At 43.3% G+C, this 24,005-nt stretch overlaps 1 protein-coding gene across 3 annotated transcripts in view; it reads left to right on the top strand.

Moving 5' to 3' along the window:
* MANBA (mannosidase beta) overlaps positions 1-24,005 on the top strand; it is a 108,264-nt gene that overhangs the window by 34,229 nt on the left and 50,030 nt on the right. For 2 of the 3 annotated variants that reach the window (XM_056566472.1, XM_056566487.1), the window contains exons 3-8: positions 804-909; positions 3,499-3,666; positions 11,176-11,299; positions 12,096-12,271; positions 13,542-13,652; positions 19,408-19,559. In XM_056566472.1, the coding sequence (XP_056422447.1) occupies positions 804-909; positions 3,499-3,666; positions 11,176-11,299; positions 12,096-12,271; positions 13,542-13,652; positions 19,408-19,559 (837 nt within the window). The remainder of the gene's footprint in view (positions 1-803; positions 910-3,498; positions 3,667-11,175; positions 11,300-12,095; positions 12,272-13,541; positions 13,653-19,407; positions 19,560-24,005) is intronic. The other variant, XM_056566478.1, reaches the window with a different exon arrangement.

Raw genomic sequence — 24,005 nt, forward strand, 5'->3', positions numbered from 1 at the left:
ATACAGTTGTTTATAAATTAAAGCAATGCACATCTTAATGCGATACATTTTTTTTTTGCCCATGTGCACCAAAAACTCTTAATCAGTTAAGTAAAATTTTGGGTACAATGTGCCAAAAAAGGAAGGGTGACATTCTAAAAATATTTCAGAGAGGTGCTTTTTGTTGGTAAATCGGTACTTATATTCCAAAATGAGTTGCGTAAAAAAATATTGGTGCAAATTTTGGCACATCATATATTGAATAGCCCTGCTCCAAAAATCGTGGCGCAAAACAGACAAAATGCTGAACACTGTTTCATTTATTTTCCCTAGTGTGTCTTAAAGAATTGCAATTTTTATTGCATAGCATAATGTAGATCAGTTTGGTATGGTAGAAACACAGTGCACCAGATTTACAGAAACTCTAATACTTAGTGAAAACTTTGACTTGGCAGAATGTGCCAGATACATCAGTGACTAAGACTTTTTGATACATTTTATTATTGCATCTTTAGACTGTTGTCTAATGTTATACCACCTTTTTGTTTTATTACTTTGCCACCAGTTTTTTGGCCCAAAAATATATTTCTGAACACTCTCCCTTTTCATGAATCTGTCTCTTTATTACTGAGCAAGGCACAAAAACACACACCAAAGTTCTAGGGCACTTGTAATAGTAAATCTGGGCTATATATATGCGTGCCAGTTTATGGGTGCTACCAATTAGTGTGTTTAGTGCATGTTTGGTGATTCTTGATTTCATTTAAAAAAACATTTTTATGCATACTTTATAAAAAAATAAAAAAATATATTTTTTTTTTTAGGCATTGGCAGAAAGTCAACTTGGTTTGTGAAGGGATTGACACCATTTCTACCATTGTTCTCAACAATGTTTCTATTGCAAAAACTCAGAACATGTTCAGCAGATATGTGAGTAGTAATATCATATGTTCATTACTTGTTTCAGTAGATGACAGCAATGTAAAATTACTGCAGGCCTGACCTAGATGGTGACCTTGTATGCAGGGCCGGTTTTAGACTGTGTGGCCCTGGGCAAAAATAAAAATAGGGCCCATGGGTCACATAACCAAAGATCACCATTTTGCATTATTGGGTCCAAATCTAAGCTACATAATGGAAGATTTGTGAAAACCTGTGCAGAGGATCAGTGGTGGAGTTGCCCATAGCAATCGATCAGAGGCCTTTTTAAAAAAAAAATGAGAATATCCTCCTCGACATAGGCTTTCATAAATCTCCCCCATAGTGAATACTTTGTATAAAGCGCAACTGTCACATAAAAATAGGTAAATAACTTGTCAGCACAACATACATTTGTTTTGGCACTCCCTGTCTTCTATGCTGTAAAAATGACTTGTCTACATTTGCCAAAAGTCAGAGAGGCGTAGTCAGGGATCTGCAATCTCTTTTCCGAAATCACAGCACCGCCCCGGCTCCGCTCACTGACTGACTGAGAAAGAAACAGAGCTGCGTGCCAGTCAGAGTGGGGTGGTGCTGTGATGCCAGAGAAGAGAGGCTTTGCAGCCCCAGGGCATTGTAAATCCCTGGCCACTCCTCTCGGACTGTGGGTAAAAGTAATTTTTACAGCATAGAAGACTCAAAATGCCAAAACGGAGAGATGGCTGCGGTGTACCAGTGGTCAGCTCGTAGGCTGCGGTGTACCAGTGGTCAGCTCGTAGGCTGCGGTGTACCAGTGGTCAGCTCGTAGGCTGCGGTGTACCAGTGGTCAGCTCGTAGGCTGCGGTGTACTAGTGGTCAGCTCGTAGGCTGCGGTGTACCAGTGGTCAGCTCGTAGGCTGCGGTGTACCAGTGGTCAGCTCGTAGGCTGTACTGATGGTTATTGACTTATTTTTATGTGGCCGTTGCACTTTAACCATTAAAATAAATCTGACCCTAAAACACTTGTTTATTGTGGCCATGTTAGCTCTCACCTGATCAGAAGCAGTCACAGCATACAGGACTAGTACATCCAGTGACCACAGGGGGCATCTTCTCTGATTGTATAGGTTCTCTTCTCCATCCAGCCCAGGCAAATATGATGTCTCCTGATGACTGAAGACTATACCAAGATATTCTGTGTATTGGTGATGACCTTTGGTGTACAGACCCCAGACTGGACCAAAGACCCTCCCCCCTCCATATTGCCCAGGTTGACACCCCTCCCACCCACCCCACCACCACCAAAACCGGCACTGCTTGAATGTAAGCATTCTTTTTAACTGCAACTCCATTTATTGTCTATCACAGTGCCAAAGATGGCTGAGAGCTGTGCCCGTGGGAGTCCCATTCTGGAAATGACATGGGGGGTCCCAGCAGTTGGAGCTTCCAACATACACTTTTGTTGAGGATGAGTAAACCCCTTTTAATGAGAATTTTTTTTTTATATATGAGATAAAATATACATATATACACACACACACACACACAGATAACACATATATATATATGTATATGTATATATATATATATATATATATATATATATATATATATATATATATGTATATGTATATGTATATGTATATATATGTATATGTATATATATATATCTCTCAAAGAAGTAGAAGCGGCACTCCAAAGTCACATCAAATAGTGGTTTATTCACTCATCTGTGAAAGCGAAGTTTCAGCTTATCAATAAAGCCTTTCTCTAAAGCTTTTATTGATGAGCCGAAACGTCGCTTTCACATATGAGTGAATAAACCACTATTTGATGTGACTTTGGAGTGCCGCTTCTACTTCTTTGAGGATATTTCATTGGGGGTCGGTCTGCCCCTGAAGCTGAGCACCCAGACGGATCTGGAATCCTGCATCACGGTGCTTCTTCATATATATATATATTAGAGAGACGCACACAGAGACAGACATTATGCCTGCCTAGGCTTTTGTGACGAAAGGCATGGACTGTAATTCACAATTTATTTAGGAATAGAAGTTTGATGTACATAATAAAACATGAAAACCGGTAAGGATGATCGAAAAATAACTCGAACATTCAAACATAGCCTTCTTGCAGTTCAGTAGTGGGAACCATGGTGGTAGACTCTAAAGAAGCCTTTATATCAGTTTTGGTCATCTGAGCCAATGCTGAGGAAAAAATTCCGGGGAAGCAACACAGTCGATTTAATGCCAATAGATTTTAATAGGAGTTGCACTGTCTCTGTTTTATATAACTGTTTTATGTAACAGGAAGGCTACGGCATTGTAATACTCCCATTAATGTCAATGGGAGTCATGCAATATGTGTAACTTCCCCATTCCAGCTTTCTGCTTTCCCGACCACCTCCAGCAGCTGCATACAGGCCAGAAAAGCAGGAAGTAAGGAGATGAGAACCTCTTTAATGGTTCTTTACAGATGCTTAGTATCCCTAATACACTATGTATGATGTCAAATCTGAATTTCTCTGAGGAACACTGCATTTTAGCAGTTAACAATATAAAGTTAAGTAACTACTTATTTAATACTATATATATTTACTTGTCATTATGTTTTTATACTTAGACTGTAGATATATCCAAAGTAGTCAAAGAGAAAAATTATATAGAAATCAAGATTGAGTCTGCTGTCGACTGGGCAAAAGAAAAGAGTACACAACATGCCTATCCTATCCCTCCAGACTGCCCTCCAAAAGTACAAAATGGAGAATGTCATGTTAACTTCATAAGAAAGGTAAAACCACTCATTATAACTTTGTTTACCCTATCACCCAAGACAGCACTCCTAGAGAGGACCTCCCACCGTGGGACAGGAAACCTGGTTATAAATTTGGACCTCCTTCCTCTCCACCCTCAGTTCAGGTTTCCTGTCTTATGGATAGGAGGCCTGAGAATATTTTTGTTCTGACCTCTTTCCTGTAGATGAGCTGCCGGGACCCTGTTGCCGGTGGTTGTGAGGGGTTACCCAGCCGGCGTTAGTCTTCTCGGGACCCGCGACATGTTTGCTGTGGGGTCAGGCAGTGTCCGGTACGGGTCCCGGCTGTATCCTGTCTCGGGGGGCACTGATGAGTGTGGGTCGCGTGGCCAGTCTCTCCCGTCTCCGCACAGTCCCCGTATGTGTGTGCGTACGTGTGACCAGGAGTGCGGCGCACAGTGATGTCGTCCGGCCCAGCAGGCTCTGGGAGACGTGTCACTTCTGGGGGGGGGACATGCTGGAGGCACGCAAACGTTCAATTGAGACGTGGGAACCGGAGCCGCCGTCTGTTGTTTCTCCCTGCGCCCGGAGATCCTGCTCACCGCAGCAGCCAGCTCTTGCACCGGAGCTACTGCAGTGGATTCGTCCTGAAGTTGTTGCCTGAATTCCGTTTTTTTCGAGGCCAAAGACCTTCTCCAGCATGCCTGAAACTGGAAAATAAATCCAAGAGCTCCAGCCTGGTGCTACAACTTCCTTCGGTGAGACCTTTCCATGTTTCTGTCTTCTATGGTCTAATGGGGGTTACCGTGTTGTAGGCAGATAAAAACTCAGCTGAGGCCCCTAGGAAAGCTATGTCTATAAAACTCATAATCCAGAATATGCACTCTGAGGGTCTAGGTCCTAAGGACAGACGCACTTTCAGTCTCCATAAGGTTAAAGCACTTATGGATAAAGAATGGAGCCAGACAAAAATTCCTACCTGACTAAACACTTAAAAAGAAAGTACCCTTTTGAGGAAGAAGTCTTCGCCTGTGGCGACGATTTAAAAAAAAAAAAAAATCACTTTACCTTTTTGAAGATCTGGGTTCTCTCTCCGACCCTATGGATAGAACGGCTGACCTATTTAATAAAAAAAAAAAAACTGGGAAGTCGCAGCAGGTTCACTTAGGGCTTCAGTAGCCTCAGTGTGTGTGGCTCGGTCCCAGAGAGTCTGGCTAGCTCAGCTTAAATCCCATATTGAGAATAAAACTACTAGGCAGGCAATTTGAGTCTTTTCCTGTGGTTTCCAAAGCTGCTGACTTAATAGCAGATTCTACTGTGGATCTTGTTATATCCTCTTCTAGGTCCGCAGCACTGTCAAACTCAGCTAGGAGAGCCATCTGGCTTAAAGGGGTACTCTGGTGAAGACCTTTTTTCTTTTAAATCAACTGGTGGCAGACAGTTAAACAGATTTGTAAATTACTTCTATTAAAAAATCTTAATCCTTCCTGTATTTATTAGCTGCTGAATACTACAGAGGACATTCTTTTCTTTTTGGAATGCTCTCTGATGACATCACGACCACAGTTCTCTCTGCTGACGTTATTATAGTAACGCTTTATTTATTGTTGTCCTTAGTGGGATTTGAACCCAAGTCCCCAGCACTGCAAGGCAACAGTGCTAACCACTGAGCCACCATGCTGCCCTTAGCATACATCTGCTATGCATGGTTGCTAAAATGGACAGAGATGTCAGCAGAGAGCACTGTGTTCGTGATGTCATCAGTGTTCCAAAAAGAAAGGAATTTCCTCTGTAGCATTCAGCAGCTAATAAGTACTGGAAGGATTAAGATTTTTTTAATAGAAGTAATTTACAAATCTGTTTAACTTTCTGCCACCAGTTGATTTTAAAAGAAAAAAGGTTTTCACCGGAGTACCCCTTTAAGTCCTGGGAGGGGGACTTCACATCTAAATCAATACTCTGGGCCATTCCTTGTGCGGGTGACCTACTCTTTGGGCCTCCTTTTAGATTACATCCTTCTTAACCTCCCTGGCGGTATGATTCTGTCTGGAAATGTGTACCAAAAGCGGTACAATTTTTTTTTAACTGAATTTCACATCTCCCTCCGCCCATTTCACATCTCCCCCGTCACATTCCCCCTCCCTTGTCACATTCCCCCTCTCCCTTGTCACATCCCCCGTCACATTCTCCCCCCTCCTTGTCACATTCTCTCCCCTCCTTGTCACATTCTCCCCCCTCCTTGTCACATTCTTCCCCCCCAGTCACATTCCCCCCTTGTCGTATTCCTTTGGCTGTTCGGGCATGCTGAGAGTTGTAGTTTTGCAACAGCTGGAGGCCCCCTGGTAGGGAAACACTGACTTTTAGTATTTTTCTTTACCTGCTCTGGCCGGCCCCCGCAACAGGAGCCGACCAGAGCAGATACTCGCATGTTTTCCCGGGGGGGCCGCATCGCTATATCGCATTGCTTTTGCGATATATCGTGCAGCCCGGCCGGGAACTCTGCAATTCTACCCCGAGCGTGACTCGGGGTTACCGATCCTGGCAGGGAAAATTAACCCCGAGTCACGCTCAGGAGGTTAAGGCCTCTGATAAAAAGAAAGGGTTTCCCGTTCCCCCTAAACAGCCTGAATGATCCTTTAAGGGTAGGGGTAGGCATTCCTTTCAATGAAGCCAAAATAAAAAATTCAGTGTGTCAGGGAGAGGTAAAGGCTTCCATTTTAATCCCAATGGAGACTCCCGCCTCAAGGATTCGCAACAATGACCTCTTCACTCCAGTAGGGGGACGCCTGTCCAGATTTTTGGAGGCTTGGACTATTTCCTCAAGCCCATGGGTTCTAAATATTATCTCTTCGGGACTCCTTTTTGGAGTTCAATTCAAATCCCCCAGACAGGTACCTCCCTACTGGAGTGATGGCCAATTCGCTGAGGCAATAGTCAGTGTTTAGAGGTAAAGTCCCTCTTGAAGAAGAGTGTTTTTGTCCCAGTTCCCCAATCCGACGAAAAGCAGGGATTTTACTCTCCGCTTTCTAGTGAAAAAACCCTCGGGAGCATTCAGGGCAATCATCAATCTCAATGCTCTGAACAAGTTTCTATCCTACAAGAAATTCCGCACGGAACCAATCAAATCGACTATCAATCTTCTATTCCAAAACTGTATGGTGGCATCAATCGATTTAGAGGATGCTTACTATCACATCCCAATCCATTCATCTGATCAAAAGTTCCTCAGAGTGGCAGTTTTCCTAGAGGGGAAATGGGTTCACCTTCAGTATACTGCTCTGCCTTTCGGGTATCTCAAGCACCCAGAGTGTTTACAAAGGTGATGGCAGAGACAGTTGCCTTTATCAGAACAAAATACATTCTCATAATTCCATATCTTTCTTATTGTGTCGAGTTCAGAAGATCTGCTTATCCAACAGATTCAGTCAGTACGTTTAATCCTCGAATTCCTAGGTTGGAACCTGAACCTAAACAATCCTGTCTTGTTCCCTCCAGAACCTGTCAGTTTTTGGGGATATCCCTGAACTCATCTTCTCAGATATCAACCCTACCTCCAGCGAAACAACTTCAAGAGAAGGTACAAAATCTCTTTCTAACCCACACCCCTTCCTTCAGAGAAGCCATGTCGGCCCTGGGTTTAATAACAGCAGCAATTCCAGCTGTAAGGTGGGCCCAGTTCAGGTCAAGGGAACTTCAGTTAGACATCCTCTCCAAGTGGAATAAGGAAAAATCCTTCCAAAGCAAGACTTTCCCTCAGGTGGTGGCTGTTTCCGCAAAATCTTTCCAGAGGAGTTCCTTGGTTTCCCACCTCAGTGGTGAGAATTACAACAGATGCCAGTCCATTGGGCTGGGGAGCACATGTGAATCACACTCTTATTCAGGGGGAATGGGATCCACATATGGTTCCTTCCTCCTCAAATTACAAAGAGCTCTGTGGTCCATTAGGCGCTTCTCTGCATGTCTTGTTAGGTGATGGAGAAGGATGTGTTAATATACACCGCAACACAACTACAGTAGCCTACCTCAACAAGCAAGGAGGGACAAGATCCAAACACCTCATGGACCTGACATCTCAGATCTTTCTCTGGGCATAAACCAGTGTGTCATCCATACGGGCAGTACACTTGAAGGGCAAGGAGAATACCATAGCAGTTTTTTTCAGCAGAAACAAAATGAGCCAGTCAGAGTGGTCGCTGAATCCAGAAGTCTTCAATATAAGTCTCAGATTTGGAGTCTTCTCTGTAGATCTGTTTGCTTCAGAACGAAACAAAAAGCTTCCCAGGTTCTATTCCCTAAATCCTCTGGATCATCCGTCTGCAGTGGATGCTTTCTATGTCGTGGACAAGGGGAGTAGGGTAAGCGCCCCCCCCCCCCCCCATGCCTTGTCATAACACTCTTTAACCCCTTAAGGACTCAGGGTTTTTCCATTTTTGCACTTTTGTTTTTTCCTCCTTACCTTTTAAAAATCATAACCCTTTCAATTTTCCACCTAAAAATCCATATTATGGCTTATTTTTTGCGTCGCCAATTCTACTTTGCAGTGACATTAGTCGTTTTACCCAAAAATGCACAGCGAAACGGAAAAAAAAAATCATTGTGCGACAAAATCGGAAAAAAAAAAACACCATTTTGTAACTTTTGGGGGCTTCCGTTTCTACGCAGTGCATATTTCGGTAAAAATTACACCTTATCATTATTCTGTAGGTCCATACGGTTAAAATGATACCCTACTTATATAGGTTTGATTTTGTCGCACTTCTGGAAAAAATCATAACTACATGCAGGAAAATGTATACGTTTAAAAAAAGTCATCTTCTGACCCCTATAACTTTTTTTTTATTTTATTTTTCCACGTACAGGGCGGTATGAGGGCTCATTTTTTGCGCCGTGATCTGAAGTTTTTATCGGTATGATTTTTGTTTTGATCGGACTTTTTGATCACTTTTTATTCATTTTTTAATGGTATAAAAAGTGACCAAAATACGCTTTTTTGGACTTTGGAATTTTTTTGCGCGTACGCCATTGACCGTGCGGTTTAATGATATATTTTTATAGTTCGGACATTTACGCAAGCGGCGATACCACATATGTTTATTTTTATTTTTTTACACTGTTTTATTTTTTTTATGGGATTCAAACTTTTTTACACTGTTTTATTTTTTTTTATGGGATTCAAACTTTTATTAGGGAAGGGGTTAAATGACCTTTATTAACACTTTTTCTTTACATTTTTTTTGCAGTGTTATAGGTCCCATAGGGACCTATAACACTGCACACACTGATCTCCTATGCTGATCACTGGCGTGTATTAACACGCCTGTGATCAGCATTATCGGCGCTTGACTGCTCCTGCCTGGATCTCAGGCACGGAGCAGTCATTCGTCGATCGGACACCGAGGAGGCAGGTAAGGGCCCTCCCGGTGTCCGATCAGCTGTTCGGGATGCAGCGATTTCACCGCGGCGGTCCCGAACAGCCTGACTGAGCAGCCGGGTCACTTTCAGTTTCACTTTAGAAGCGGCGGTCAGCTTTGACCGCCGCTTCTAAAGGGTTAATACCGCACATCGCCGCGATCGGCGATGTGTGGTATTAGCCGCGGGTCCCGGCCGTTGATTAGCGCCGGGACCGACGCGATATGATCCGGGATCGCGGCGCGATCCCACTTCATATCGCGGGAGCCGGTGCAGGACGTAAATATACGTCCTGCGTCGTTAAGGGGTTAAGAAAGATTCAACAGGATCAGGCTCAAGTCTTGTTCATAGCTCCCTTCTGGCCCAGGAGAACCCTGGTTTACCCTTTTAAGGACTCTTACCAGTATGCCAACCATGGATTCTTCCAGACAGGAAAGATCTCTTCTTGCAGGCCCAGTTCTGCATCCTCCATCTCCTCATCTGCATCTCACGGCTTGGATGCAAAAAGGTTAATCCTTAAGAGAAGAGGCTTCACTGAAGGGGTAATTAATACCTTACTTGCAAGTAGGAAGGAAATAACTTCAAAAATTTACCTTAGAACTTGGAAAGCTTTTCTTAACTTTACAGGTGATGAAGTAGATCCTCTACGGGAGCCCAGTGTCCCTATTACTCTTAGCTTTCTTCAGAGAGGGTTAGACTTAGGTCTTCAGAGAGAGTTAGACTTAGTCTCAGTAGCCTCAAAGTCCAAATTTCAGCTCTTAGTTCCTTCCTAAATTTAAAGTTGGCCAACCCATTAAGAGCTTTCTGGTAGGGGCTTCCAGACTCCATCCTTCAGCTAGACCATTAGTGCCTCCATGGGATCTCACTTAAGTTCTAGATGCCCTCATGACCTCTCCATTTGAGCCCCTAGGCCCCTAGAATCTCTCTATTAAAATGTTAACAATCAAACTAACTTTTCTCCTTGCTATCACCACAGCGAGAAGGGTGGGGGAATTACATGCCCTTTCAACCTTTTCTCCTTTCTCCAAAAATTCTTGATGACAGGGTAATAATGAGAACTTTACTGCATTTCTTGCCTAAAATGGTGTCTGATTTTCACCAAAATCAAGACCTTATTCTCCCTTCCTTCTGAGACAGACCTTCTAATGTAAGTGATGTTTAATCACTTATATTGATTCTAAGAGTTTTCGTACATCTGAAAACTTTCTTTTACAGTTTTCTGGCACTAATAGGGGTAAAGCTGCCTCTAGAGCCACCATTAGTAGGTGGATTAAGCTTGCCATTAACATGGCTTATGAGGCAAAAAATTCAGGATCCCCTTCTTTCTTTAAAGCTCACTCCACAAGGGCAGTTGCAACATCTTGGGCGGAAAAAGCTGATACATCCATAGACCAAATTTGCTGGGTAGCCACCTGGTCATCTAGCCATACCTTCCTGAAGCATTACAGGTTGCACCTGGAACCAGTTGCCAATCTAAGTTTTGGTTGAAAGGTTCTTCAGGCTGCTGTCCCTAGCTCTTCCTTTGCTATTATATAATTTAACATGCCTTGGCTAAAAGTGGTACACAAACTATATTGATTGGCTCCCACCTTTTTGGGTTTGTGGGTTTTTAAGGGAGGCTATTTTTTTTTTAATGTTTATGGGGAATTCTTATTTTCATTCTGTGTTCTGTATTAAATTACATGGATGGTGGAAAAATAGTTGTGCTCGGTTAGTTAAAGGGGTACTCTGCCCAGAGACATCTTATCCCCTATCCAAAGAATAGGGGATACGATGCCTGATTGCTGGGGTCCTGTACCCCCCCCCCCTCCCCCCTGCGACCTCCGTGCAGCACCCGTGTGAGACACAGCATTCTAAACAGTATGTTTAGAGTGCTGGGTTTCCGTGCTCGAAGATGTGACGTGTCTCCACACCCCCTCCATACATGTCTATGGGAGGAGGTGTGACGGCCTTTAATAGGATGAGGTCTGCATTTATTGAGTGGGTTTTCAAAGAATTACAGAATTTGGAGGTTATTGATAGAAGAGAAGAGTGTGTTCTACTTAAAGTATTGTTTATGATCCCATACATTAGATTGTACCTTATGACTGTTAAACTGCTCATATTTTGGCTTTTTCCCCATTATTTTTCTTGCTGCAGGCACAGTGCTCATTTAGTTGGGACTGGGGCCCTTCATTCCCAACCCAGGGCATCTGGAAAGATATAAGAATTGAAGCATATAATCTGGTTCACCTAAAATATATTTCCTACACCTCTGTGTTTGGTAAGTCTTTATACATTTTTACTTTCTTTTATACCATGGAGTGCATTGTAAAGCAAAGCTGAGTAAATTGTGTTAATATTGCGTAGGGAGTACTATCGATACACTGCTGTTTTTATTTTTTGGAACACCCAAAATTTGCCTTATAATATTATAGTGAAGTTTGAAGACTGCAGAAACCAAAATCATGCACAGGGTTGAAAATAATCTCTTAGTTTAAAACTCAATTGAGGATCCACACGAATATATGTCCAACGTAAGATAAAACCCATAAAACTGCACTTTCATGGATTTTATCTTCCTGTTGCTGTGTACCTATATGGAGAACTAGTGCTGTCAACGTCCTTTTAATAAGGTATATAAACAGAGGTTGTCCTTAGTAGTCATCCCCTTTAATAAATTGTGATGTATGCTTTAGTTCTCTCTGCTTGTAATATTCTAGACATGGAAATGACCAAATTCAGGCGTTCATTTTAATGTTCATCGAATCAGATATGTAGTTTAATCACTCTTAAAATGCAGATATTGGGAACCTTGGCTACAAAATGGGGTATGATCTTTTTTTCTTTAAATATTCTTGTCTATTCGATATGGGTGGTATATAGGCATCCCTTAGCACTTATTGCAGATCTATCCTTAGGATTGAACAACAGGATTCTTCCACTTACTTTTGTTTACATATTCAGAGAGTGCACATTTTTGTTTTGGTATCGTATATTTTTATATTCCCTCTGAGCTGTTTTTGCATTTTATTAATCAATGTAAATACCTGTCTTGTTTTGTCATCTCTTCTGTTCAGATAAGACTACCTCCCAGTGGTCGGTTGTTGTTGAGCCTGTCTTTGATTCAGTCTCCATGAATGTCCTTCCTGCACATGTAGTCATCAGGATACCAGAAATTCAAGTTGACCAATCCCATGATTTGAGTATAATTCCTGGTCAGCAGGCATATGAAATTATTATAAAAATTTATAAGGTAATTCAGAAAACGTTTTACTGTATTCTTTAGATTTCAGATGGATAGATGTGTGGTCAACAAAGAACTCAACTGAAAAAAGTAGTTTTAATGTAAGTAGTCATATAGATGTACACAATAATCCACTCTGGACAAGGGGTTTAGTAGGTTGTATCGCAGCCCTAAAATCTTGTTTCTAGAGGAGAGTTTGGCAAGGGTCAGCTAAATCACTGATGCATAGACAACTGTGGTCCTCTAGAGCGGCACTTCACAGCAGCTCTCTGGGAGAAAAGCCAATTGATAGGAGCCTCTTTATTACCTCCATATGGAAAAAAAGTTTGACATTCTCATTTATTATTATTATTTTTTTTTGTTAGCAATGCTGTCTTGCAGTACTGGAGTCTTTGGTTCAGATCCCAGTAAGAACAATATATGTAAGAAGTTTGTATGTTCTCTCTCTATATTTGCTCCCAGATTCTGAAAAAAACCTATTAATAAATTATTGATAATTTAGATTTTTAGCGTTAAGGGGAATAGGGACCAATGTGAGGGATGACAAGCTCTGTACAGTACTGAAGAATATGTTGGTGCTATATAAAGAGTATATTATCATTAGTAGTAGTAGTAGTAGTAATTGGCAGCAGTAGTAGTTCGTGGTGGTAGTAGTAGTGCACATTAAAGGGGTACTCCGGTGAAAACCTTTTTTCTTTTAAATCAACTGGTGGCAGAAAGTTAAACATATTTGTAAATTACTTCTATTAAAAAAATCTTAATCCTTCCTGTACTTATTAGCTGCTGAATACTGCAGAGGAAATTCCTTTCTTTTTGGAACACTGATGACATCACGAGCACAGTGCTCTCTGCTGACATCTCTGTCCATTTTATCAACCATGCATAGCAGATGTTTGCTAAGGGCAGCATGGTGGCTCAGTGGTTAGCACTGCTGCCTTGCAGTGCTGGGGACTTGGGTTCAAATCCCACTAAGGACAGCAATAAATAAAGCATTATTATTATAATAACGTCAGCAGAGAGAACTGTGCTCGTGATGTCATCAGAGACCATTCCAAAAAGAAAAGAATTTCCTCTGTAGTATTCAGCAGCTAATAAATACAGGAAGGATTAAGATTTTTTAATAGAAGGAATTTATAAATATGTTTAACTTTCTGTCACCAGTTGATTTAAAAGAAAAAAGGTTTTCACCGGAGTACCCCTTTAAGAAACCATTGAATATTGACTGTTCTGGTGACAAATTATACTTGTTTGATCCCTCCTTTTTATTTTACCTTTTTAGAATACATCAATTGATTTGTGGTGGCCAAATGGTTATGGATTTCAAACACACTACAATATGTCTGTCACATTTCACTTCGAGGGTGAATATATAATTGAAAAAAACACTAAGGTTTGTTCATTTCTACTTTTTGTTTTTCATGTCATTAAATGTCAGACTTTTTTTTTTTCCTAAATATTGAGGGATTTACTGCATCATTTTCATCTTTTTCACAGCAGAAGTCCAAGAAGCCATTCAGGCTGTGAAGTATAACATTTTTTTAATTTTATTTTTTATTTTTTTTTATACAAACTTTATATTTTCCCTTTTTATATTTCAATCACAACAGTTATTAACTCATCATATAATTACCACCATGAATATCTTCTCACATTATAGATAAGTTATAACCCCCCCCCCTTACAATTCTCAAATATGGTTCCAGTGCCCTGTCCGACCCGTACCACCCATATTCATACATACTCCCCATATCAATTAAAACCTCCTTCCTTCCCCCTCTTCTTTCCCTAATTTACTAGAAAAGGAAAGGAAAGAGAAGAAAAAAGACACCCCACTCTATCCCTCAATTTCTCTAATGTTTAGCCCCTGCCACGCCATTCACAGTCATCTTTTTTTCATTTTCACGACCATCCTCTTTTTTCCTATTCCTAGCTGCTTATTGTTTTCCACTGTTTATACCATCGTTTATATTTTGCTGGATTTAGCTTACTCCTCTTGCCGGAAAGAAATGTTGCCCTTCCGTGTTACGATCCCTCATGACTCTCTTGTGATCAACTGATATGTTTATCGCACATCTCCAGGATCAACATGCTCTAGGAGAAACTAATACATATTCAATCCATCTTATTTTACATATTATTGTGCAGCTTTCTCCATTTTCTGTAAAGAGGCCGGTCTTAATTCATTCATCTCTTCATTAAATGAAGTGGGGGGCCCACAATATACATTTCAATGAGGGGTGAGAGAAAAAAAACCCTCCTATCTAAGATTTTCTACTAAACATAATCGCTCTCTCTCTCCCTGTCATACCTTTAATCCATTTATCCCATATTGCAGGGAATTTTGACAAACACTTGGCCTTAACTGCCCATCCAAACTCAACAAGTATTATTTTATGTACTTTAGCAATAAATTCATCCATATTTGGTACTTCTTTGGACATCCATTTTCTTGCCACTAAAAGTCTGGATACAAATTGCCCTTTCCCCCTTAAGACCTTATCCATCCGTCTTCATTCCGATCTCCCTCCTCCTATTAACCAGGTTATTAATTTATCTCTTTCTTCTAACTCTAGCCTTTTCTCCGTCCTTCTTATTACCTCCAACCAGAATTCCTTAAGCATTGGACAATCAAAATACATATGGAAGAACCCCACTCCTTCACTATCACATTTTGGGCACTTGTGTCTTTTTGTTTCATTTATTTTTGCCATAAGTTGCGGCGTATAATATAACCTATGAGATCCATTTTTAATGATATTGCGACTTTCTTCCCAAATTTCCCTCCATTCCTTCACTGTTACTTGTCCTATATCCTTTTCCTATTCCTTCATACTTAAGTGCCTCAACCCTTGATTTTTAGCCTCTAACATTATTTTGTACATTTTTAGAAATACATTTTTTTTAGTGCCTTCCCTTAAAACCCTCATTATCGAACACTCGTCAATTATTAGTTCCTTTTTCTTATCAATTTTTTTTCACTGCTTCTCTTAATTGTGCATATCTAAATAATGCCATCGTATTATTTGTGCACTCAGATCCTCAAATGGTCTGTCTCCCACCTTCAAAAAATTGTGCAATATATTTTAGATATTTATCCCAAAACCTCCACTCTTGTGCCTCCAATTATTTAAAATTTCATATTGTGAAAGAGGTACCCCACCCCTAGACATCTTATCCCCTATCCAAAGGATAGGGATAAGATGTCTGATTGCGGGGGTCCCGCCTCTGGGGACCCCCGCAATATAGCATGCGGCATCCACCTGTTTCTTGTCCGGAAGCGCTGGAGGGTCTGGGTCGCGACCGCGGGAATGGAAGTACATGACGTCATGACTCCGCCCCCGTGTGACATCCCGCCCTGTCCCCTCAATGCCTTTGTTATCTACTTTTGAATTCACCACCTCTACATCTAGCCCATTTTGTATTAACACACTTACACCTCTTGAGTAGCAAGTATGTATTGAGTGAAATTGTTTTGCAATCCATTTTCTCTGTAGAATCTGCATGTTATCCTTAGTTAAATGTGTCTCCAATAAACATCTACCAGGCATCATTTATCACCTTATAGACCGCCATCCGCCTCACCCTATCCGCCAACTCCCTCACATTCCATATCAATACCCTCATTCAAGTAGGAGAGAGAGAGAAAGAAATTGTCAAAAACTTTTCTGACAATTCCACTATCTTGAGCCACCCACCCGGCCAGCTAGCTTATCAATTCCTCCCATCAACATAACTACATATCAATAATAGTTTAAAGGAGAAAATCACTTATTACATTTACTTGATCCCTTCTTTTTCCAGCCATTCATTTACCTTCTCTACTGAGGTGAAGAACCATGACTTTTCTTTGAGTTTGGCCGGAAACAATAACGAATACCTGATGTTTGCTTCTCTTAACCTTTTTTTGACTTGTATGAAGTTTAATCTAGCCTGCTGCGTTGCCCTCGAATAATCTGGATACAGCATTATTTTATGACAATCGATCTCTTTATCCACTCCTCTAGCTGCCTTCAACATTGAATCTCTTATCTGCCGCTGATAGTAACTTTAACAAAATAGTTTTTGGGTTGGCTCCTGGTGGGGGAGGTTTTGAAGGCACCCCGTGTGCCCTCTCTACTTCAAATAAATTGGAGAGGCATTGTTTATCAAAATTTTTCAACACCCAGTTCTTTACAAATCCATCACAGTCTTCTCCTTCTGTTTTTTCCCGTATCCCAACTATTCTTCTATTTGATCGTCTCCCTCTATCTTCTAAGTCTCTCACTTTGGCACTCGGTTCTTGACACATCCTTGACAATTTGCCCTCTTTCTCCTCCACCTTTTGTTCTGTCCCTTTAGCTTTCCACCTCATTCAGCCTTTCCCTAATTTTTTGAAAATCCTGTCCTAATATAACAGTATCCTGTATTACCTCTCCTATCTGACTTTGGACCTCCCTTATTGCTTCATTTGTTTCTTCTACACCTTTTTATTAAGCATTACTTTTGTCCCTTCTCCTGCCTGGTTATCTTCTTCTTTCTCCTCCTCAGAATTTTCTACTACTATATATTTTTTTTCCAGCTCTTGCTTGTTCACTTTTCCACCATTGAGTTTCCACCCACCGCTCAATCTCACTTCTCCTTTTGACGGGTCGATGTCTCACCCCCCTGACATGCGGTTGTGGGCAGAGTCATCTTTCCTTACATTCTTTTTACCCCGGGCCTGAAAACCCTTGGTAAGCACCCAAAGAGTATGGGGAGTGACTATATTAAAACATAACTTACTAGATCAGATAAAAGAATATCAGTGCTGCATCCAGTGTGGATGACTAAGTGCAATTACCGGACTAACATAGAAATACTTATCTCAATACTCGTTGTGGGTTTGTGGATCGAATATACCCAACTGACGGACCCCCCCCCCCCCCCCCTGACAGACTTCTATATCGGGTCCTGTGATTGGCTGCTGGTCCTGGCCAATCACAGGACACAGCGGGAAATGTGAAATGACAGCAGGGGATTTTGGAGTCTGCGGCGCCGGTATATGTTATAAGGGGCCCGGGCTCCTCATACGGCCTCCCCGCTACCCTCACTTAATAATGATCCCCCACTTAATAATAACATCCCCCCCCCCCCTTGTCTCCTGCCCGCGCCGCTCAGCTCCCGCTGCTACAAGACTACAACTCCCAGCGTGTCCTCACTGTAAGGGCATGCTGGGACTGGCAGTCTTGCAACAGTTAGCAGACAGATGGGAGTTGTGTGGCGCTGGCAGGTGAGAGGGGTGGGATGTAAATCACTGGAGTGTCCCTGTAGCGCAGTGAGGGTAGCGGGGAGAAAGTATGTCGGGGCTCTGGCGGCAGTAACTTTTCCTGCTCCATGTTGGAGCTGGAGTAAATTTAGTCAATTTTTTAGGCCGTTGCGACATTTTATTGTGCAGCTGCGACTGTCGCAGTTAAAAAATACCTGACTAAAGCAAATCCATTTTTAAAACTTAACTATGTAAGCAAGTTTGAATTTTCTTGCTTTTCTTGTTCTTCACGCAAATTGTCGCACAAAAACACATGTCGCAGTTGCAACAATTTTGCGACAATTATAGTAAAGAAAACCTGACTAAACCCCTTGATAAATGTCCCCCTATATGATTTTTCTAAGTCACTTTTTTGGATCTGAACAGCAGGATGGAACCACAATATCCTGTGTGCTGCAAGTGAGTTACAACTGAGTGTTTAAATAGTGCTAGATACAATACATAATCCAATTAACAATCAAGTAAAAAAATATACTACAATAGCAAAAGTGATATACAAATCTCCAAACCATGTATAGTGCAACAAATATCATAAGACTGTGTGTAAAAAAATTTACGAGGATCACCTGTGATCCATATAAAGTGCAGTGCTGGGTTAAAAACAAGATACCGTAATTGATGCTTAATAAATCGTTGTTATTATTAATATCTTATTAAGCATCAATTATCTTATTTTTAACCGAGCACTGCACTTTATATGGATCACAGGTGATCTTCGTAATTTTTTATACACAGTCTTATGATATTTATTGTACTATACGTGGTTTGGAGATTTGTATATCACTTTTGCAATTGTAATATTATATTTTTTCACTTGATTGTTAATTGAATTATGTATTGTATCTAGCACTATTTAAACACTCAGTTGTAACTCACTTGCCATGCTTGAAAAAGGCAGCGAGAGGCTGCGGAAACGTCGCATATGTTGTGAGAGGATGGAATAAAAACCTTTTTTTGCACAAATCTACTTTTTGTGTGCTGCTATCTTTTATTGTTTGTATCTAATTTTTTATATATTTTTTTCCATTCATTGATGTATTATTTTATACATATATATTAAAAGTTATGTTTTAAGGTTCCCTTCTTCAGTCATGATTTGTGATATTTTTTTGGGAGACCTAAGGATATATCATACTATCAGTGCAAATATATATAGATTTGTATTTCTAAAATCCCAGCCTCTATAAGAAGGATTGAGCTGCTAAGAAGCTCAATCCTTCTCATAGAGGCTGGGATTTTAGAAATCAACACCATCAGTGGGACACCACCACCCTTAGGGAAAGTACAACCCCCTGGTTTCCAAGCTTAGAAAGAGAAAATTTCCCCACAATTACAAACACTTGAATACAGGAAACAATCTGATGATTCAGTTGCCCCACCATGACTCGGTCATGAACTGCGCCCTGGAGCTCTGCTCCTCTCATCACTCCTCCAAGCCCGGCTACTCGCGTGTCTCCCAGCCTCCTCTGTGCTCTTCACCGCAGCTTGCCGGAACTGTCCAGAGCAGGAGAGGCTTGCTATGGGGATTTGCTTCTACTCTGCTGACACCTCTGTCTGTCAGGAACTGTCCAGAGAGTGCTGTAGTTAGACTGGAAAGAACTACACAACTTCCTCTGTGGTATACAGCATCTGATAAGTACTGGAAGGATTATATTTTTAAATAGAATAAATTTATTAATCTATTTAACTTTCTGGCACCAGTTGATTTGAAACCAGTTATTTTCCTCCGGAGTACCCCTTTTTAGGAGTATATCCATCACAAGAGGTAATGGCGTATTGATAGGCATAACTTCTTGGTCCTCAGACTAAAGGGGCTTTACATTATATATAACTAAACTGCACCTTCTCTCTTTCTATGCAGATTTATTTTCGAACTGTTGAACTTATTGAAGAACCAATTGATGGTTCTCCTGGGCTGTCTTTCTATATGAAGATTAATGGTGTTCCCATTTTCCTCAAAGGATCCAACTGGATACCAGCTGACTCTTTTCAAGACAGAGTCAATTCTGACAAGTAATCATCATGTTTGTCATAGGCTTGGCATTAGAGTGCAAAACAGTTTTTTTTTTTTCTCAAGCGCTTCATTGGGTGACACAGGACCATGGGTATATGCTGCTTGCCCACTAGGAGGCTGACACTAGGCAAAAAACAAAAGGTCGGCCTCCTGGCTCTGAGCAACTCAGAGGAGGCAGATACAGGTCTAGAGCTCTCCAGACCTGGTCTTATTTCTTTAGTTTTATTCCTAGTTTCAGGTTTTAGTTAGATTTTCTCTCCCTTTTTTTGTTTTATTTAGCGTGGGGCGACAGGAGCATGGCGCTGCCTGATCCCCCACCTGCGAACTAGGGGCACGGTGTATTGCTGAATGGGCTGTTAACCCTTCCTCGCTATCAGCCAGCGCTTGGTGGTGTACCCTAGGGCTGGGCGGTATGGACAAATATGTGTATCGCGGTATTTTTGTAAATTATGGCGGTTCCACGGTATATAACAGTATCCCCCCCCCCCCCCTCCTCCAAAATTTATTATTAGCCCAGCGCTGCGCTGTCCCCATCAGGGTACTACTCAGGTCACCCGCAAGCGCTGCTCTCCTCGTCCTCCTGTTTGTTGCGGCCGCTGGCATTGACACACTATACTGTATCCTTATGCAAAAGGTAAACAAAAATAATACTTTAACGCATGTTCCTATGTTGGCCTTACGCTCTTCCTGGGGTCGTGAACGTCGGACAACTGTCAGCCTATCACTGGCCGCAGCGATGTTCCGCCTCGGCCGGTGATAGGCTGAGCCCACTGTCATGTAAGAAACCGGTATTGCAGTATGGGTTAAAATTCATATCGTGCAGCACAAAAATGTTGGTATTCGGTATGAACCGGTATACCGCCCAGCCCTAGTGTACCCTGGGTCCGGGTCCCCTGTTTGCCTGCTGAGCCTGGCTTAAGGCAGGTGGCCCTAGCTGGCTGAAGACTTCACTGGTGATTATGCTGGAGCTCTGTAGGTGAGTATTTCCTCCCTTTCCTGGGCCCCTCTCTCCCTTCGCTGAGCCACCTTTTGTTCCCTGGACCCCTCTTTCATTATGGCTGGGGAATGTGTTTTCCAGTGAGGTAGGGGTTAATCTGCCCCCCCCGTCTTCCAGCAAGCTAGGGTTTAACTTGTCTGTGATCCCCTGTTCCTGGCTTCTCTCGGGTCCTCCGGTCTCTGCAGGTGTCGGTCGTCATGAGGGCTGGGGTTCCCTGGGTCCTGCAGGGGACCCGGACCATTGGCAGGTTTTCAATTTAGCCCGTGGCTTGGGCCTTGTTCTGCCGTGGCCTCAGTTTCAGCGCTCTTCCCCTCCGGCGGCGCTCTTTACTGCTGGATGTGTCCTCTATGGCCGAGCTGCGCTCTGTTTGCACGAGGGCTCCAGTGTGGGCAGTATAACTACTATAGCCCATGGCTTCGGTCTGCACTTGCCTCCGCCCACCTACTCGTGTGCTTGGGCTTCCTCTTCATCTCCTGGCCGGCCTGTCTTCTTGCGTGTCACCCTATCAGAGGGGCGCGTGCTGCAAAAGGGGCCATATTTCTCCTGCTTCTCCTGTCCGGGCCTAGTACATGCTCCAGGAGTCAGCTTTTCTCCACTCCTGAGGCTGCGCACACTTTAGGGGTCAGCTGGCTCCTCCTTCTACCCTGCTCCAGCATGGAACCTCCATGCTACAGCTCTGCATAGCTTCGGATCCACCTGCTCCTTCCAGACCTGCATATCTCTGGACACAGGACCGATCCAGCAGCTCCTTCTAGACCTGCATTTCTGTGGACACAGGACCTGGGTGAGCTCACTCCTTGTCTGTTTGTTTGACTTACTAGTGGCTATGTCTGACCCCAGGCCCGACCCCCGAGACCCCTGGCTAAATTTGCCTTTGAAGCGGCAGGTTCAGTCTTGTCCCTAGCCTTTGCCTCTACCTGGCTTTCCAAGGCTCTCTTTCATTCTGGGCCAGTCGGTTGCGCCAGGGGATTTTGGCAGGCGCCTCCCCCGGCAATTTAGCTGAGCTAGCTCAGCAGATCACGAATGCCGGGCACTACCTCTGCTCGGCCTCCGTGGAGTCGTCTCTCTTCGCTACCTTTGCATCTGGGAATCTGGTGGCCCTTCGGCGTTCAATGTGGCTTAAAGCTTGGAATGCCAACACTGCTTATAATCGCTCCTTTACGGAGTGGCCTTTCATGGGGTCCTGCCTCTTTGGTAAGCGTCTCGATGACATCATATCTGAGGCTACAGGAGGTAAGGGTTTCCTCTTACCCCAAAATGGTCTGCGCCGTATCGACTAACAGTGGAAGGCCCCTCCTTTTGCCCTTTTCGTTTTTTGGGCCGCCAGGACAAACCGGTGCCCCCACTTTCAAAACTCGACCCTCCTGGAAATCGGGGCTCCGTTCCACCCGCCCCTCTTCCAAGGCTGGGACTCGCAAGCCTCCCTCCGCCTGAAGGTGCGCCCCCATCTGAGCCTTCACCTCGGGTGGGTGGTCGCCTGTCCCTCTTTCGAAGCATCTGGCTGGCACAAATCCAGGATGCCTGGGTTCGGGAGGTTGTAACCGAGGGCTATTGAATGGAATTTTCTTCTGTTCTCCAGGGTCGTGTTTTTTGGCCCCGCCCCCTTCGTTCTCTGGCTCTTGCCGCAGCTTTTCAGGTGGCTCTTCGCACCCTCCTGGCTCAGAGGGTGATAGTGCCGGTCCCTCCTTGGGAAAATTTTTCGGGATTCTACTTCAATCTCTTTGTAATTCCCAAAAAGGCACTGTCGGTCCTATTCTCGATTTGAAGCTTCTGAACCGTCGTGTGCGACTATGCTATTTCCGCATGGAATCTCTACGGTCAGTGGTTGCCTCCATGGACCTGGGGCAGTTCCTCTCCTCTGTGGACATACTGGACGCCTACTTACACATTCCGATCTTCCCAGCCCACCAAAGGTTTCTTGGGTTCGCTGTCCCTGCGGGGCATTTTCAGTTTGTCGCCCTACCCTTCGGACTGGCAACTGCTCCTTGTGTCTTCACAAAGACGCTGGCGGCAGTGGTGGCTCTCCTCCATTCTCGGGGGTCTCGGTCCTCCCCTATCTGGAAGACCTTCTCATCAAGGCGCCCTCCCTGGAACAGAACCGGGTCAGCCTCAACATCACTCTGCAGACTCTCTCCAGTTTCGGTCCCCGCACGAAATCCAACCTGTCCCCGTCCCAATCTCTGACTTTCCTCAGACTCCACTTCGACACAACGGCGGTCCGTCTTACTATTCCGGAGGACAAGCTTCGGGAGTTGTTCTTCGGGATTTGCTTGCTTCGATGGCCGGGTCTAGTTCCGGTCAGTACCTGCATGTCTTGCCCAATTTCGGTACAGTCCCCTCCAGTGGGCCATACTTTCCCATCCACAAGACCACCAGCTTCACAAGCTGAACTTTGTTTGAGTGGTTCTGACCTATTTGTTCGGCGGTGTGATCTCTGTTTGTGCTTCCAGCCTCCAAGGGCACTATCTCCCGGTGGATACGCTCTGCCATTTCGGAGGCGTACTGTTGCAAGGGTCAGGCGCCCTTTTTTCATATGACATCCGCGCGGTGGGGGGCGCGTCTTGGGGGGTTAGCCATGGGGCTTCGGCTTTACAAGTTTGCAAGGCGGCGACTTGGTCATCTCTGCACACATTTGCCAAGTTTTACCGTGTTTATGCTTTTGCGTCCGACGCAGGCCTTGGCCGCAAGGTTCTCCAGGTGGCATTTCCGTCGTCCGCCTGAGTTCTGTTCTGGCTGGGATGTTAGGCTATCCCTCCCCAGGGACTGCTTTGGGACATCCCATGGTCCTGTGTCTCCCAATGAAGCGCTCGAGAAAAGTAAATTTTTGGACTTGCGGTAAATTTTTTTCTCAGAGATTCTATTGGGGACACAGCACCCGCCCATTGGTTTGTCGGTGACTAGCAAGTTTCCGCCACTGTGGTGTGGGGTTTTTTTTTTTTTTTTTTTTTTTTTTTTGTGGTCTGTTCCCTTTTTTTGTCTGGGTGTTTGTTCGAACTGTTCCATCTGGGCTGTTCTCCTTCTGCTTTGGGAGTAAACGGAGCTGCTCAGAGCCAGGAGGCGGCTATATCCTGCTGGGAGGAGCGAACTTTCTTTTTTGTTTTTTGCCTAGTGTCAGCCTCCTAGTGGCAATTGGCATATACCCTATGGTCCTGTGTCCCCCAATAGAAGCCCCGAGAGATTTTATGATAAGTCCAAAAATCTACTTTGTAGCACAAGACCGCAACATAACAAAATAGGAAAAAAAAAAGGCAAAAGGCTCTGAAAACTTTCCGAATATATATTTGTGTGTACGTATGTATATATGTGTAATAGGTGTGTGTGTGTGTGTGTATGTATGTAAAACCGTGTGGAAAAAGGATGATGGAGGCACTCACCAAGTAAATAAAATTCTGTACTTTTATTCCGTGGATAGCATACAAAAGGCAGGTGCATACATGTGGGACGCCAA

Source organism: Hyla sarda, chromosome 1 (assembly GCF_029499605.1).
Source record: "Hyla sarda isolate aHylSar1 chromosome 1, aHylSar1.hap1, whole genome shotgun sequence".
NCBI lineage: Eukaryota > Metazoa > Chordata > Amphibia > Anura > Hylidae > Hyla > Hyla sarda.